Source organism: Ovis aries, chromosome 26 (genome assembly GCF_016772045.2).
Source record: "Ovis aries strain OAR_USU_Benz2616 breed Rambouillet chromosome 26, ARS-UI_Ramb_v3.0, whole genome shotgun sequence".
Classification (NCBI taxonomy): domain Eukaryota; kingdom Metazoa; phylum Chordata; class Mammalia; order Artiodactyla; family Bovidae; genus Ovis; species Ovis aries.
Genome location: NC_056079.1, coordinates 14,310,321 through 14,326,593, shown reverse-complemented (window position 1 = coordinate 14,326,593; position 16,273 = coordinate 14,310,321). Strand labels below are relative to the sequence as shown.

At 45.7% G+C, this 16,273-nt stretch overlaps 1 protein-coding gene across 4 annotated transcripts in view; it reads left to right on the top strand.

Annotated features, from left to right (window-relative positions):
- The window catches only part of CENPU (centromere protein U), a 59,009-nt gene that overhangs the window by 37,549 nt on the left and 5,187 nt on the right, over positions 1 to 16,273 (top strand). For all 4 annotated transcript variants that reach the window (XM_042241351.2, XM_060406947.1, XM_060406948.1 and 1 more), the window contains 7 exons: positions 6,058 to 6,118; positions 6,600 to 6,827; positions 10,053 to 10,119; positions 11,208 to 11,316; positions 13,154 to 13,232; positions 13,442 to 13,489; positions 14,595 to 14,656. In XM_042241351.2, the coding sequence (XP_042097285.1) occupies positions 6,058 to 6,118; positions 6,600 to 6,827; positions 10,053 to 10,119; positions 11,208 to 11,316; positions 13,154 to 13,232; positions 13,442 to 13,489; positions 14,595 to 14,656 (654 nt within the window). The remainder of the gene's footprint in view (positions 1 to 6,057; positions 6,119 to 6,599; positions 6,828 to 10,052; positions 10,120 to 11,207; positions 11,317 to 13,153; positions 13,233 to 13,441; positions 13,490 to 14,594; positions 14,657 to 16,273) is intronic.

The window sequence follows — 16,273 nt, the reverse complement described above, 5'->3', positions numbered from 1 at the left end:
TTCTTGGCTGCAGTCACCATCTGCAGTGATTCTGGAGCCCAAAAAAGTAGTCTGTTTCCACTGTTTCCTCATCTATTTGCCATGAAGTGATGGGACCAGATGTCATGATCTTAGTTTTTTGAATGTTGAGTTTTAAGCCAGCTTTTTCACTCTCTTCTTTGACCTTCATCAAGAGGCTCTTTACTTCACTTTCTGCCATTAGGGTGGTATCATCTGCGTATCTGAGATTATTGATGTTTCTCCCTGCAATCTTGATTCCAGCTTGAGCTTCATCCAGCCTGACATTTCACATGATGTACTCTGCATAGAATTTAAATAAGCGGGGTGACAATATACAGCCTTGACATCCTCCTTTCCCAGTTTGGAACCAGTCCATTGTTCCATGTCTGATTCTAACTACTGCTTCTTGACCTGCATACAGATTTCTCAGGAGGCAGATAAGGTGGTCTGGTATTCCCATCTATTGAAGAATTTCCCACAGTTTGTTGTGATCCACACAGTCAAGGCTTTAGTGTAGTCAAAGGAGGAGAAGTAGATGTTTTTCTGGAATTCTCTTGCTTTTTCTATGATTCAACAGATGTTGGCAATTTGATCTCTGGTTCCTCTGCCTTTTCTAAATCCATCTTGTACATATGGAATTTCTTGGTTCACGTTTTGTTGAAACCTAGCTTGAAGGATTTTGAGCATTACCTTGCTAGCATGTGAAATGAGCACAATTGTACAGTAGTTTTAACATTACCCTTCTTTGGGATTGGAATGAAAACTGACGTTTTCCAGTCCTGTGGCCACTGCTGAGTTTTCCAAATTTTCTGGCATATTGAATGCAGCACTTTCACAGCATCGTCTTTTAGGATTTGAAATAGCTCAGCTAGAATTCCATCACCACTACTAGCTTTGTTTGTAGTGATATTTCCTATGGCCCACTTAACTTAATCCAGGATGTCTGACTCTTAAGTGAGTGATCACACCCTCATGGTTATCTGGGCATGAAGATCTTTTTTGTATAGTTCTTCTGTGTATTCTTGCCACCTCTTCTTAATATCTCTGCTTCCTCCTAAGTCCTTACCATTTCTGTTTATTGTGCCCATCTTTGCCTGAAATGCTCCCTTGGTATCTCCGATTTTCTTGAAGAGATCTCTAGTCTTTCCCATTCTGTTGTTTTTCTCTCTTGCTTTGCACTGTTCACTTAAAAAGGCATTCTCATCTCTCCTTGCTATTCTTTGGAACTCTGCATTCGTCTTTCCCTTTCTCCTTTGTCTTTCACTTCTCTTTTCTCAACTATTTGTAAGGCTTCCTCAGACAGCCATTTTGCCTTTTTGCATTCGTTTTTCTCGGGGATGGTTTTGATCACCCTCTCCTGTTGGATATTACGAACCTCTGCCCATCGTTCTTCAGTCATTCTGTCTACCAGGTCTAATCCCTTGAATCTGTCACCTCCAGTCTGTCATAAGGGATTTGATTTAGGTCATACCTGAAAGGCCAAGTGCTTTTCCCTACTTTCTTCAATTTAAGTCTGAATTTTGCAATAAGGAGTTCATGATCTAAGCCACAGTTAGCTCTTGGTCTTATTTTTGCTGACTGTATAGAGCTTCTCCATCTTCAGCTGCAAAGAATATACTCAATCTGCTTTCGTTATTGACCATCTGGTGATGTCCATGTGTAGTGTTGTCTCTTGCTAAGTTGAAAGATTGTGTTTCCTGTGACCAGTGCATTTTCTTGGCAAAACTGTTAGCCTTTGCCCTGCTTCATTTTGTACTCCAAGGCCAAACTTGCTGGTTAATCCAGGTATCTCTCGACTTCCTACTTTTGCATTCCAGTCCCCTATGATGAAAAGGACATCTTTTTTTGTTGTTAGTTCTAGAAGGTCTTGTAGGTGTTCATAGAACTCTTCAATTTCTTTGGAATTAGTGGTCGGGGCATAGACTTGGATTACCGTGACATTGAATGGTTTGACTTGGAAACAGAGATCATTCTGTCATTTTTGAGACTGTACCCAAGTACTGTATTTCAGACTCTCTTGTTGACTATGAAGGCTACTCCATTTCTAAGGGATTCTTTCCCACAGTAGTAGATATAAAGGTCATCTGAATTAAATTGGACCAAATAGTACCAGGGCTCACAAACAGTCCTCAGTGGCAGTCAGAACCAGTTGACAAGAATGCCCAAATGGCACCAGCATGCACAAATGGGAAGGTTTGGACTTACCTGGTCTTGGAGCTCGTCAGCTTTTCCCAAATACTAGTTTCCATTCTACCAAGGAAAAGATTAAGTTTGTAGCCAGAGCCGAGCAGGGGAGAAACAGAGGATCCTCAAAACAAATGGTTTAGGCAGCTGCTCGAAACATCCCCACATCCTCTGATCAGGGCTGGCTAGCCACGAGCGGCAAGCTGGTACACCGTCACGGCCACAGTGTCCCCTGGGAATCCCAGGACAGCCAGGCGCCATGAAAGCGCAGGAGCCAGCCCCACGCTGGGCACCAGGATCTTAACCACAAGGAGTGTGTGGGTCTGGCTACTCGCCACTCAAAAGCCAATAAACCAGGTTGGTGGAAAGGAAAGATTGCTTTATTTTAGAGGCCAGCAACTGTGGGGGAGAGCGGCGAACATCTGTCCAAAGGCCGACTACCTCCTCCTCTGACAAGCAGGGGTGAGAGTTTTTATAGACCGAGTGGCGGCCAGGGACGACATGTAGAAACAGCACAGTCATCTCGAGCAGTCATCTTCAGTTGGTCATCAGTGGTTTGACCAGCGTCACCTTGGGTGTTCTAGGTGCAGTTAACCTTCAGTTCCAGAGTCTGTCTGTTCCCATTTTTTGAGGCCAGTTCTCAGAATTGTGGCAGCTCATGTTGTGGGCACAGTCTGGTCATCATGCAGGTAACTTCTCTGCCTGGGGTTTCAGCATCTGTAAAACAGCTCACAGGATACGGCTCAGAGCGTTAGCCCTTGAGACAGAACTGAAAGTCCTTGACTGTGCTTAGTGACATTATTATTTAGTCTCCTTTGACTGTTTTCCTTTGTTTCCACATTTCTCACTTCTCTGATTAAGCTGATTTCTTTGACTAAAGTTTTCCACAGACAGAAAGCAGGCGGAGGACATGGCCAGGGGGCAGGGACCGAAGGGTCCTGCTCCGTTTCGTTTGTGCCTGTCAAAGTAAGAGTACGGAGTTTTTACCTTTTTGAAATAGACAGGGTGCCTTGCCACTGGCTTTCCCACTCTCTGTATGTCGCAGAGCTGTGCGTGTACGCGCACGTGGAGCGTCCTCGTTCTTCTGTCCACAGGCGCAGGTTTGCCATAGTCTGGATCGTCGTAGCTTACTTCCCCAGGCCTGGGTCTGCAGGCAGCTGGGTCGTTCCCAGTCTTCTGCTGTCACCAGCAGTGCTGTAATCAGTAAGGTGATACGTACTCCAGTTCACACACAGGCCTGTTTCTGTAGGATGTTTCCATAAAGAAAAGCCTCGGTCACGTGAAAGGTGTGATTGTCATAGTTACTGCCAAGTTCCCACCAGCATGGCATCAGGCCTGGGTTTTTGCCAGGGTGCTGTGCTAGCTCAGTTCTAGTTTGTATTTTTCTCATGACTGAGTTAAGTAACCTCTTTCATGTGTGTTACAAGTTCTTGAATTTCTTTCTGCAGGCTCTTTATATCCTTTTTCCGTGTTTCCCATGTTGGTCATTTTCTTTCTGACTTCTATGACTGTGTTTAAACACGAGTGAAATTAACCCTGTTTGTCATAGACAAGGGTTGGGTCAGAGGACTGACCGTCAGCTGTTGTGTAGGGTAGGGCTGCCTAGGAGACTGAGTGCACGGTCCTCCCGAGGGGGCCGGGGCCGTGGTGTGGAGGCGTCAGGCTGCTGTGTCCATGGGCTGGTTCTCAGTCCTCCCGAGGGGGCCGGGGCCGTGGTGTGGAAGCGTCAGGCTGCTGTGTGCATGGCCTGGTGCTAAATCCTCCCAAGGGGACCGGGGGCGTGGGGTGGAGGCTCAGGCTGCTGTGTCCATGGGCTGGGGCTCAGGGGAGGGGCTGAGCTGGTGATCAGACTGGCGGTTTGATCCAGCGGAGCGGGCTGCGGCCCCACCGGGCCTCCCAGGAAGAGATGGTGGCCTGAGAGGGGGCAGGGGCCCAGGGCCAGCCCACAGGAGACCTGGCACCCGTCCAAGGGAGGAACTTGCAGAGGTGAGAGGATCCCCTGGCTGGAGGGAAAGATGAAGCCAGGAGAGGGTGTGTTCTCGGGAGGCTGAAGTGCAGTTGAGAAGAGAGGTTAAGGCTGAACACTTGCGGTGGGTCAACAGTGTGGACCTCCTCAGTGACCTTGGTTTTGGGGATGTGTGAAGCCCAAACAAAAAGCCTCATTTGGATGAGTTGGAGAGGGTTTATCCATGGATACGGAAGGGGCGGAAGGGATGCGTGGGGCGGGGGCGGGCCAGCACTCAGGAGGCGCCTCTCCAGTCTCTGTCAGACCCTCTCCCCTCCCGCCCCTCCCCAGTTCCTCTCCTGGCGCCGCCCCGCCCCCCCAGCCGCTGTCCCCAGGGCTCCCTCTGCCCAGCCTCTCTCCCGAGCCCCCAGCGGTCCTCCATGTGGACCGCACCCCCCGGACGCCCTCAGGCACCTCGGACTCCACAGAGGCGCCCCCAGGACCCATCGCTGCCCCCTCGTCAGTGTCAGCAAGCCGCTTTGTGTTCTCCAGCCGCATGGTCCTGCCGGCACCCTGGCACCCAGCAGAGCAGTCTGGGCCTCTGCTGGCGCGCTCTGTCCTAGGAGCGCTGTCTCTGCTCTGCCTCTGGCTGCCTTCTCTCTCTCTCTGCACCGGCCACGGTCCAGGCTCCTGCCGCCCGCTTCTCCTGCCTGCTCCCCTCCTGGTCCCTCTGTCTCTGGAGTTGCGCCCCCTCCAGACTCACCTCCCACCTCCCAGCACAGTGTGCCCAGCGTGGAGGCTCAGTCTCACGCCCCCCCCCCCCCCGCCCCGTTTGCAAGGGTCAATCAGGCGCCCGTTTGGCTCCCCGGCTCAGTGGACACCGAGGCAGTGAGGACTGAAGAGGTTTGTTAGCATCCGTGAGCGTTACAGGGGGATGGATCAGGATGAGACACCGCAGACCCCAGCGCCGCTCTTGGCTCCCGCCCTCCCTGGGGAGGGGGGAGACCGGGCCTGGTGCTGCCGTCTCCGTGGTCTCGGCTGGGGGACCGCCGCTCTCGTGACCCTCGGTGCAGATGAGCAGCGGCGCTGCACCGAGCGCGGGGAGGGGCGAGCAGGACCCTGCGCCTCGCTGTCTTCCCGGTCTTGACTTTTGGCTTCTCCGGCACTGTTTTCTCTTCAACAAGATGTGCGCTCTCTGCTCTGATTCCCGTCCTGTCCCTTGATCGTCCAGGGTGTTTTACACCCGTCTGCTTCTCACTTTACTTTTCCTTCTTCCTTAAATCCCCTTCCCTTTTTTTCCTCTGCCTGAAAAAGTGCTTTCAAAAGTCAGCTCATCTTACAACCATGGTGTCCCTGGTGCCGCAGCCGGGTGTCCCCGTCTCCTCAGCTCCGCTATCTGTGGCCTTCCTCCTAGACATGGATCCAGTCACAGGAAGCCTCCTCATTGTTCAAGTGATTGTATTCCTCATACTTGAATTTCGAAGTTGGTGTTAAAGGGTGAATGAAAAAACCGAAAGCACTCTCATCAGAAATTTAAGTTATTTTTCCTTTTCAAAGGATGAAAGAAGGTATTCCCTTTTCTGGCCCCTAAACGTGGGCCTGTATCTGCGGCTTGGTACCAGTGGTGCCCATGTACTGGGAGTGGTGGCGGAGGGAGGGGCGCTTCTGCCGGGCCACAGGGGCTGCAGTGACTGGCTGTTACTGCCTGCTGGAGCTCCAGTGATGTGGCCTGGGTGTGCCAAGGCGTAGGAGGTGACGGTAAGTCTGGGGAGGTGGCAGGTCACACACCATCCCCCCACCCCACTCCGTAACAAGTGGGAAATCTCATTAAATTGTGCTTGTGTTTGTGTCAGAGGAGCAGCTTTTAGAAGACAGGTGTGAATAAAAAAAACGTGTGCAAGATACTGATGGTTTGTTTTTTGGTACAGTTCGGACACTTCTGAAATTGAAGCAAGTGAAAATGAGTCTGTAAAGATTAGTGCCAAAAAGGTATGCCTGTTCTCCCATCTTAATTTGTAAGATATTTCATATACTATTTAGATTGGATGCAAGTAGAAGAAATGTTTTGTAAAATATTTCATACACTGTTTGACTGCACACAGAGAAAATGTTCGTGTAGCAGCATTTTTCAGAAAGAGTTTATTACGTTTCAGAAGGTACTTTTTTAAAAATAAAAATCAGATCGTTTTGTATCTGAAGCATTTTTCATCACAGAGATCGTAACCCTCTGTGCACCATGTCCGTTTTCATAATGTCCGTGTCATGTGTGTAGATGTCACGGGTGATTCGACACTGTTGGGAGTGTTTCCCGATAACCCTTTAATCCAGTGCCCACTAGTGAGCTTACCATCTTCCTATTACGTTCAGTCTTGAAGTTTGGAGATAAGAAATGTGAATCTTATGGTTATTTACTAACAGGAATGGGAAGCATTTGTATTTTCTAAACAGTAAGGCCGTTTTCTTGATACAGCCAAGAAGAAAACTCAAGCCCATCAGTGATGAATCTGAAAGCCCTGAAGAAAGTGACGTGAGGAGAAAAGTTAAACCCACAGAGAACATAAGCTCATGGCAGGGAGCTGTTTCAGCACTTCCAGAGCTTTCGGAGAAACCAGCTGGAGCGGTCACTCCTCAGAAGACAGGACCCCAGAGTGCCGAGTCCTCTGCTGAGAAAGTGACGCTGGCCACAGGACGTCAGCGGGTAAGTGTCTGCCATCCCCCTGGAGAGGGGAGAAGGCTGAAAATGTCCAGGGGGAGGGAAAGCATTTTCTTTTTCCTTCACTTCTTTTGAGAAAGAAGTTTTTATTTTTCTTATTATAAAAGTTTATTTACTTCAGAAAATTTAGAAGGTATAGGATGGAAGGTAAAATCCTTTAATTCCATCACCCCAAAATAAAATATCTGCCGCATGTTTTGGTCTACACTCCTCAGTCTTTCATTAAGCTTTTCTTACCCTACGCGAGCCACGTCCTTGGCATTAAGTATTCTACAGACCGTTTTAACACATGATACTTCATTCGTGAACGTGCCATAGTTTAGTTAATCTCTTACTAATGAAGAAGTGCAGTTTCTAAAATTAAGTGCTTTGATTTCTCTTTTCCTAGCGGAATCTCTGTGCACATCCTTGGTCATTTCCTTAGGAAAGAAATTGCTCTGATAAGAATTCTGGGTCATATTTATTCTCTTTAAGATTCTTGACATGAAATATCTCTTAATCAAGCTTTTAATTTGTCATAATATGCCAGCATCTTGATTTTGGACCACTAAAATGGATTTTAGGCTTCTGAACTCCAGATCTATCGAAATTTCTTTATTAAGCCGAGTTGTGGTAATTTATTATAGTGGTCATAAGAAATAAAACATCGCCCAATAACTTTTCCTTTTTAGTATCATGCTTTTGGGTTCTAGAACATCCTTTATTTTTCTTCCTTCATAGTTTGTTTCTTGGCTGAGATTCCTTATCTGCTTAATCATTAAGTCCATTGTTTCCTTCTTGGGACATACTAATATTTATGAGAGCGGCTTTGAAGTCTCTACTTTCTAAGTCAGGTACAGTCAGCCCTCTGTGTCTGCAGGTTGCACATTCATAGACTCAACCAACTACTTGATAGGAAATATTCAGGGACAAAAATTACATAAAGTTCCCCAAAAGCAAAAGTTGAATTTGCCACACACCAGCAACTATTTTCATAGTATTTGTATGTATTTCATAGTATTCATAGTATTTGCATAGTGCTTGTATTAGGTGTCGTAGGTAATCTAGAGATGATTTAAACCTGATGGGAAGAAGTAGGTTGTGTGCAGGTGCTACCATGTTATACAGGGTGCTTGAACATCAGTGGATCTGGGGGATCCTGAACCCACCTTCCTTGGACATTAAGGGGTGACTGTACCTGGACTATGGTGGGTCAGCTTCTTTGAGTACCTCTTTTCTGTCTTGACTACAGGTCACATTTTTTGTGTAACATTTTTAATCTAGTAGTTTTAAATTGTGTGTTATACATTGTTGTTGACAGGTGGTAGAGATTTTGAGTTGTGTTGACTGAATGTTAACTTTCATTCTGATAGGTAGCTTGATTATTGGCTGATCAGCTTGAACTTCTGTGGGTGTGATTTATCCCTTGTTGGGGTCAGTCTGTGGAAAGCCTCAGTTGGTCTCCCAAGCCTCTCTAAGTCAGTGGAACTCAACCTCTATATTAATAGTGTCAGTCACTGTAAAACAGAATACCACAAACTTTGTGACTTCAAATGACATACATTTACACCTCCCACAGTTTCTGTAGGTCAGAAGTCCAGGCTCGCCTTAGCTGGTGAGGGTCAGGGTCTCACAGGCTGGAGTCGAGGTGCCAGCCAGGACCGAACTCTCACCTGAGACTCGGGGTCCTCCTCTGAGATCACACAAGCTGTGGGTAGAGTCTGAATCTTTGCGGTCTTGTTTCCTCTCTGGTGGAAGCCGGGGGTCACACTCAGCAAGCAGAGGCTGCCCCGAGGCCCTCCCCACAGGGCCCTCTTCCGACGGGGCAGCTGGTGATGTCTTCAGAGCCAGCCAGGGCCTCTCAGTCTGCAGCAGTGGCCTCCTGCGTGAAGTGACTCATCAGGGGAGTGACCGTCCCACCAGAGTCACAGGAGCCACTCACGCTCAGGAGCAGGGAGCGTACAGGTCAGTGGGGGTCGTGCTTACCACACCCCAGGCTCTGCTGAGTCTGGTCAGAGATTGGCTTTAGGCTTAGTTAGGATGGGTCTAGGGCAGCCCTAACTCTCAAGCAGTGTTTCTTAAACCTTTTTCATTGTTGTCTTCCCTAAGAAGCCTTTTTAGACATTTTTCCTCCTAACCATTCCCTCAGCTGAATTTTAACATCATAAATATGCTGTGTATCTATTTATGTACCAGGTACTTCGGAGGGTCATAAACTGTTGTACTGTAATCTCTAAGGCTGTCTGCCTCCCCGCCCTGGGGACAATTGGAGATGGCACGATCTCGGGCACATTCTTATCCCTGAGCTGGGGTCTCCTCCCACCCCCACCCCCGCTCAGCTGGATCAACAGCTCTTAACTAGTTAGTGAGACCTCTGCGTTTTCTCCATCTAATTTCCGCCAGTATTCCTTGTCCTTTATCACCTGTACTTCTTTGATCCCACGACAGCACGTCCAGCGCCCCTGTGTAGGCTCCCTGCAAGCGTGGAGTAGGCATCAGGGACCCCACCCAGACCCCTCGTGTCCTCTTCTGACAGCCTGTTGCAGGGGCTTCGGCCACTGTGCCCTGCTTTCTGCCTCCTCAGCGGGGCAGGACGCTGTTCTCTGTGGGGATACAGCTGCTGTGCTGCCGTCTGAAGGAAGCTGTCCTGGGCCTGGGGGGCCAGAGCAGCCATAGGTTTGCGTTCTGAGCATCTCAGGCTTGTTCTGCCTGTTGTCCGATGCCATCCCCTTCCCTGCTTTATGGTTGTGCATGGCAAGAGAGCTAGTTCAGAAGCTGTCACTTCATCATAGCTTGGAGCAGAAATTGAGCTGATTCCACATATTATTATCTTAAATAATAAAAGCTCAATTTCCTCCAAGGCACCCATTGTTATAAGGCAACTGAAAGTTTCAATTACTTTTTATTTTGAGGTAGTTTAATTTGTTCAGTGTTTCCTTATATTGTTAGATAATTTATATGATTAATATATTAACTTAGAACAAAATGAGAAAGTGAAAGTTAGTCACTCAGTTGTGTCCGACTCTGTAGCCCACCAGGCTCCTCTGTTCAAGGGATTTTCCAGGCAAGAGTGGGTTGCTGTTTCCTTCTCCAGGGTATTGTCCCAACATAGGGATCGAATTGTAGCTAAAGTATTGACAGTGTCTGATAATGCTGTCTTAATTCTTGTTTTAAGAGAACCTTCTCTTACATGAAAATCTTTGCTGTGGATGGTTTTTTTTTTTTTTTTAGAAAACTCAGAAAAATAAGATGTTTCCTGGCAAAAGGAAGAAACCAAGAAGTTACGCCACAGACTCAGGTAATAGAACAGTGTTTTATATGTAGTCAATCACTTAGAAAGTTCTCTTTTAAAAATATATTTTTTAATTTGATAAAGTAGTACATTTAAGTATATAAAATTTCCACTTTAAAAAGTTAAAAAATATGTGACTTTGGAGTAGCTGAGTTTTCTAGCAATCTATCATGAAAATTTTCAATATACAACAAAGGATAAAGAATTGAACAATATATATTCATATACCTACTAACTAGATTTTACCATCAGAATTTATTTCTACTTGCTCTAGCACCTATTCATTAATCTATTTTAACTTTTCATCATGTTATACACTCTTCAGACATCAAACTATGTACTTTTAGAAGCCTTTTTTCATTCAGCGTAACTCTGAGATTCATGCATATTATTCTGCGTCTTTTTTATGGGCACAAAGTTTATTGAAAAATGGGAGGAAGATAAAGCATTTTCTCTCTTCAGGTTTTCAAAAGATAAGTTTTATGTTTTTATTATAAAAATGTTTATTTTAGAAAGTTTCAAAGGTATAGAAAAGATGATAACATCACCTGCAGTTCCATCACCCCAAAGTAACTGCCATATTTTTTGGTCTATACTCTTCAGTCCTTTTACTGAGCTTTTCCTCGCCATAAGTGGGCTCATATCCTTGTCATTCGGTATTCTACATACTATTTTAATGAATATGTAATATTTCATTCACAAATGTACATAGTTAATCTCTTATATCAGCTGTCTGAATCAATACACGCAGTAACCTTCATGTGTCCTAGAAGTGATCCGTCGGGTAGATGAAAACTAACAAAACGCAGTTAACAGAGATCTGCATCACCAGTAGCATTCAGTAGCAGCCGGCACAGCAGGGTAACTAAGGGACAGCTGTGCTTTTGCTGCTTCAGAAGTGGGCCAACCAAGGAGGCGGCCACTAGAGGACGCCCTACCGACAGGGCCTGTCTGCTCCCCTGTGTTTCTTCAAAACCTCTGTACTATTTTTAGCAATTTGGTGGAATGCTTTTGTTGTAGGCTTTCAGATCCCTGGACCTAGAGCTAAATTGCTGATAATCAGTATATTAAATTAACCTATCCTGATGTTCTAGATACTTCCGACTGTGCACCTATTTGGTGTTTAAAAGAAAAGAAAGCCAGTGACATCACGGAATTAGATGTGTTTTTGTCTGCATTCGAGAACTTTCTTCTAGAGTATGAGTGAGTCTTATGTTGCCATTTATGTCCCTAATAAATTTCCCTTGAAATAGCATAGCTTGATATGTAGAACTTTAATTATCATTTTTACGTACTTTTAAATTTCTATTATACTTTTTTCTGTAAGCCTCTGATTTAGTAGTATGTTTTTGTATGTCCATGTATGTGACTTTTTAATGTGTATTTATTAATCGTCTGTCTTAAATAGTTATAGTCCAGTTTCATGGACTGGTAATACCTATTTTTAAAATACTGAGGCTTCCTTTATGGCCTAGCACATAATCTGTGGGGAAGCTCTTAATTATTGGATCTGTGTAGAATCAGTATTACTCAGTTTTTCCTGGTATTTCTATCAATTTATGCTATCTCTATAGAGCTTATTTTACTAGGATATTATGTTTAAAATTGCTCTTTTAGATTGAACATTTTATCCTTATGAAGTGACTCTTTTCATTCCTAAAAATGCTTTTTTTTTTGGTTTTAAAATCTTTTATCTCATATGTCACTAGATTTCTTTAGTATTTGCCAGATTTTACGTTCTTTTAACTTTTACTTCCTACTTTTGTCTCACATTAAGCTGTTAATTACAAAATCCTTTTTAAGTCCAGTGTCCATCTTTGAATTTCACTTTAGTCCATTACACTTAATTACCCATATCTTTAGAATAATGTATTTATCCTTTTTTAAATTTATGACTCCCCACCAGTAAGATTAGAACTTTAGCAAGCTGTGATGTCTTGGTCTTCTCTCCCTGCCCCCACCCCAAAGCACATCATGTTTATAATACCTGGACACTGTTTAATTTTGGGAAAAGGGTGATCAGAGTTGATATGAAATGGCTTCTGTTATCTGTTTCACCTCAGGATCTAGACTTTGAACTTGCCAGAACCAGTTAACTGCAGCTTCTTAATGGTTCCTGGAGTCCTCCTCATAAGGCTTTTGGGGTTACATGTGGTTGTTGGTTTCCCTGTGGAGGAATGAGGTCTGCGGTTTCTTATTCCATCGTCTTCTGATGTCACTAGAAATACTTTTTAACATCTTTTTTTTTTTTGTAGGTTTTTAAAAAAATTGTATTCAGAAGTGCAGGCCATCTCTCCTGCTTAGCGTTTGAAGAATTAGGCCATGGGCCTAGTCCCCTTCTCTTGGGTGACTTTCCCTCATGTATTTGCCCCAAGAAAAAAATGGCTATATGACAACTTCTCATTCACACAAGAGGTTTATTTTCAATTCAGGCTTTAAATACTAGTGTTGTTCTGTGACGAGGCCGAGCAGGGGTTAGCTCCACCCTGGCAGGGTGTGGGTCACCATGGGTCTGTGCCCAGCTGCAAGGAAGGGAGACTGGGCTCTTCTGTCCCTGATGACAGGGACCCAAACCAGTTTCTTTGTTTGGGTCAGCTTTTGCAGAACTGAAGAGCTGGCTTCTGGCTGCTTATGCATCAGTTAGTCCAAATGTGTGGCCCAGTCCCGTCCCCAGTTGTGGCAGGGAGGGAGGAAAGGGCTGAAGTCTGCTGGCCACTGGATCAGGTGGCAGGGAAGCCTGGGCTTGTCTGGGACCATCACTTTCCACATGGTTTAGTGTCTCCTGTGGCCCGTGTCGGGAAAAGCTGGCCACACGTGTGAGGACTTAGGAGGAAGAGTTCCAGTTCTTTTTCTTTTCTTGAGATGCTTCCAGTACTTTTTAAATCTGAGAAGGGGGTGCAAGCTGACCATGCCATCTTAGATATTCAGAATGGCACATACCAAACTGTGTGTGTACCTGGGAATGCTAAACAAATGAAACACACCTTTCCAAATCCTTCAGAGAATACCTAAGTTTGACTTTTTCTTAATTCTGCTACAGACAAAAAATAGACTCTCGCGTTTGTAAGGCAGCCATCAACAAATTTCATTCTAATTTGAAAGAAGAACTCATCAAAATGGTAAGTTCAGTGACATAAATTGATTGGTCTAGTTTTTTTATTTTTATTTTTTTAACTAACCCTGAGCAGCTCACTGTTGTCGTGGAATAGCTTGCATTTGCTGCCAGTGTGGTGAAGAGCCCCTTAGAAACTGGATATGATATGTTGTAAACTGATGAACACTTGACTTTGGAAAATGCATGCAAATATTTGTTTTCTGTTTTGTGTAGCTTCAGGAAGTCCAGATGTTGAAGACTCTGAAAAGGAAGAATGCTAAGGTAAGTCACGTACGTGATTAAAGACACAGTCCTGCAGAATGTGCACATTCATGGCAAGGAAAGACCCGACTCTGGGTTTTGGGACCTACAGTTTGTGTAAGGCCTTTTATCTTTTTAGTCAGGCTTTTGTTTGGTCGATCTGGTGACTGTTCAGGTGAGTACTGATCAAGTCAGTAATGTTGAGACTCAGGCTAAGGAATTGGGGTCCCAGTTGGCCTGAAAACAGCTCTCAAGCCCCAAATGACCACTTATATGGTTGAGTACTATGTGATATGTTTATCACTACTGTGTATGTCAGACGTCTTTCAGACTAAAGAACTGTGTCGTGTCTCAGAAAGGGCGGGCTAGGAAGAATACTGGGTCAGGGTCAGGAGATCTCCTTTCTTGTCATGGTGCTGCCGCCTCGATGTCCTGCTGCCGCTTGGTCTGCAAGGAAACACGAGGCCCTTCCAGCCCCCCTGTTTACAGTTGGACCAAAACACATCCCTTGTTCTAGCTGTAAAGTTGCATGAACCCATGTGTGGAAGCACAGCCCCCTCTACATTTATAACAGAAATGGGCTTGAAATGGATAGTTTTCCTTGGGTGAAAAACAACAGCCTTTGTTGTTTTTCAGTTTTAATCTCTTGGTCATTCCTGCATCTCTTATAAGCAAGCAGGACTAGCCTGAATGTCCAGCAGTGGAATATGAGGTCGTCGCTGAAAGTGCTAGTTGAGATGATGCAGTGAATTCTGCTGAAATGTTCTCTGTAAAATACGAATTGTGTCATGGCACTCCCGTGCTTCAGTATTTTCCTAGTGTACCTAGAGGGCATCAGAATGCCTTACTTGATAGCTCACAGGGTGGTGAAATACGGCTCTCCTCTTCAGGGCTGTCCGCAAGAGGATCCCCCTGGACTTCTCCAGTTCCCTGTTCTTTCCCTTCGTAGCACACGTCACAAGCTGTAGTTACACCATTTGTATGTCATGTCTGTCTTCCCTGTGTGACCAGAGTTGCTAAGAACAGGGTTTGCACCGTTTCCCACTGTGCTTCCAGTACCTGGCACAGTGTACAAGGCGGTGCTCAAATATTTACAAAACCAACGTAACAAATTTTTGTTTACTAGATGATCTCCGATATTGAAAAGAAAAGGCGGCATTTGATTGAAGTCCAGGATGAATTGCTTCAGTAAGTAATATCGAAATCCTCTTTGAGAACTTACAACAAGGATTTAATCGCGGTGTTTCATGTGAGGCTTTGCTGTAAAACTTGCTGCCATGTTACATTTAAACACCAGGTCTTCTCTGAGCTTGGAAGCTCAGTCAAGGGAGGTTATACTGCTGAGCTGAGAAGCTTTTAGCAAATCAGCCCTGATGTATCCACCGCTAGATCCCTCAGTTCCTACCTGAGAGGCATTCTGATTGGACACTTAATGCATAGACGCGAGGTTTAAGTGCAGGCCCTACCACTTCTCGGCTGGGCAGCCTTGGGCAGGCTGCTTATCCTCTCAGTGCCTCAGTTCCCTCATTTGCAATGAGCATAACAGTGACTGTACCTCACAGGGTGCTGTGAGACCCAAGTGAGTCAATGCACAGAAAGTGCCACACAGTGACTGGCATAGCATACAGTGTCGTATGAGGCATCACCAGTTTTCATGAGTGTCGTTGAGACGTATCGCTTGGTATGACACACCTGGGTCCAGGTGTCAGGCCAGAAGAATTTCCAGGTCTGTCTCCACGTGTTCTCAGGAAGACTGGAGCGCAAGCCGTCCGCTGTGTTTCTGGTGGTCTTCCTTACAGACAGGATGGCCGGGTGAGCCGGAGGGCTGGCAGCAAAGCAGCAGCAGAATAAGCAGTGTCAGGTATGCTCTCTGCCCTTCAGGAGCCTTAAAATAGTGTAGAAAGTGGGCTTAGAAGACAACCTGAGTGAGTACTAAGTTTGAAAGATGAGACCTGCCCCAGAAGTCTAGAAGAGGGAGAAACAGGTTGCCTAGGCCTTTGGTTTCCAGATCCAGCCTCTGGACAGGTGCTGCTGGCCAGCTCTGCAGCCTTCATGGGCCCAGGCCAAAGTCAGAAAAGTAATCATGACGGGATGTTTTTTCGGGTGTTAGCTGTGTGTCGCTGGGAGCCGTCCTAAGTGCTTTATGATACCAACTCATTAATCATCACCATAACCCTGGGAGGCACGTGGTTTGGCCACGAGACAACTAAGTAAGACTTGGATTTGTCTCACAGAGCTTTCGATCCTTTTTCTAGACAGAATTGTAGAAGTTGAGAGGTATAGTATTTTGAAAAGGCATAGAAACAAAATGTGTATCGTTTTACATGTGGAAAACCCAAGGCACAGGGCAGTAACGTTCCAACAGCCCCCCACCCGGGAATAGGGGAGCCGGGACCCAGTGTCTGCCCACTGGCTCCCAACCCAGCGCTCCTGCCCACAACCCGGCTGCCTCCTGACCCAGTGCTCCTGCCCACGACCCTGCTGGCTCCTGACCCAGCGCTCCTGCCCACGACCCTGCTGGCTCAGGGGCTTTCCCAGAATGTGGCAGTGGTTCAACACACAGAACTGTTACGGGGACTTCTATAAAATGATATTAGAGCAGGTTTTAAATATATCTTTGTGAGAATGAAAGATGGTAGCCGTTCCCCATTCTTTTATAAATTGGTCCACAAAATCCAAGTTATCCTTTTTACTTTATATGTTTAGAGACTCATGAGCCACTGAGACAGAAAGCACGTTGCCCAAGGTTGCACATCGCATCCAGGCACTGAGATAGTTTCTCCACTGCCTTTATTAGATTTGGGC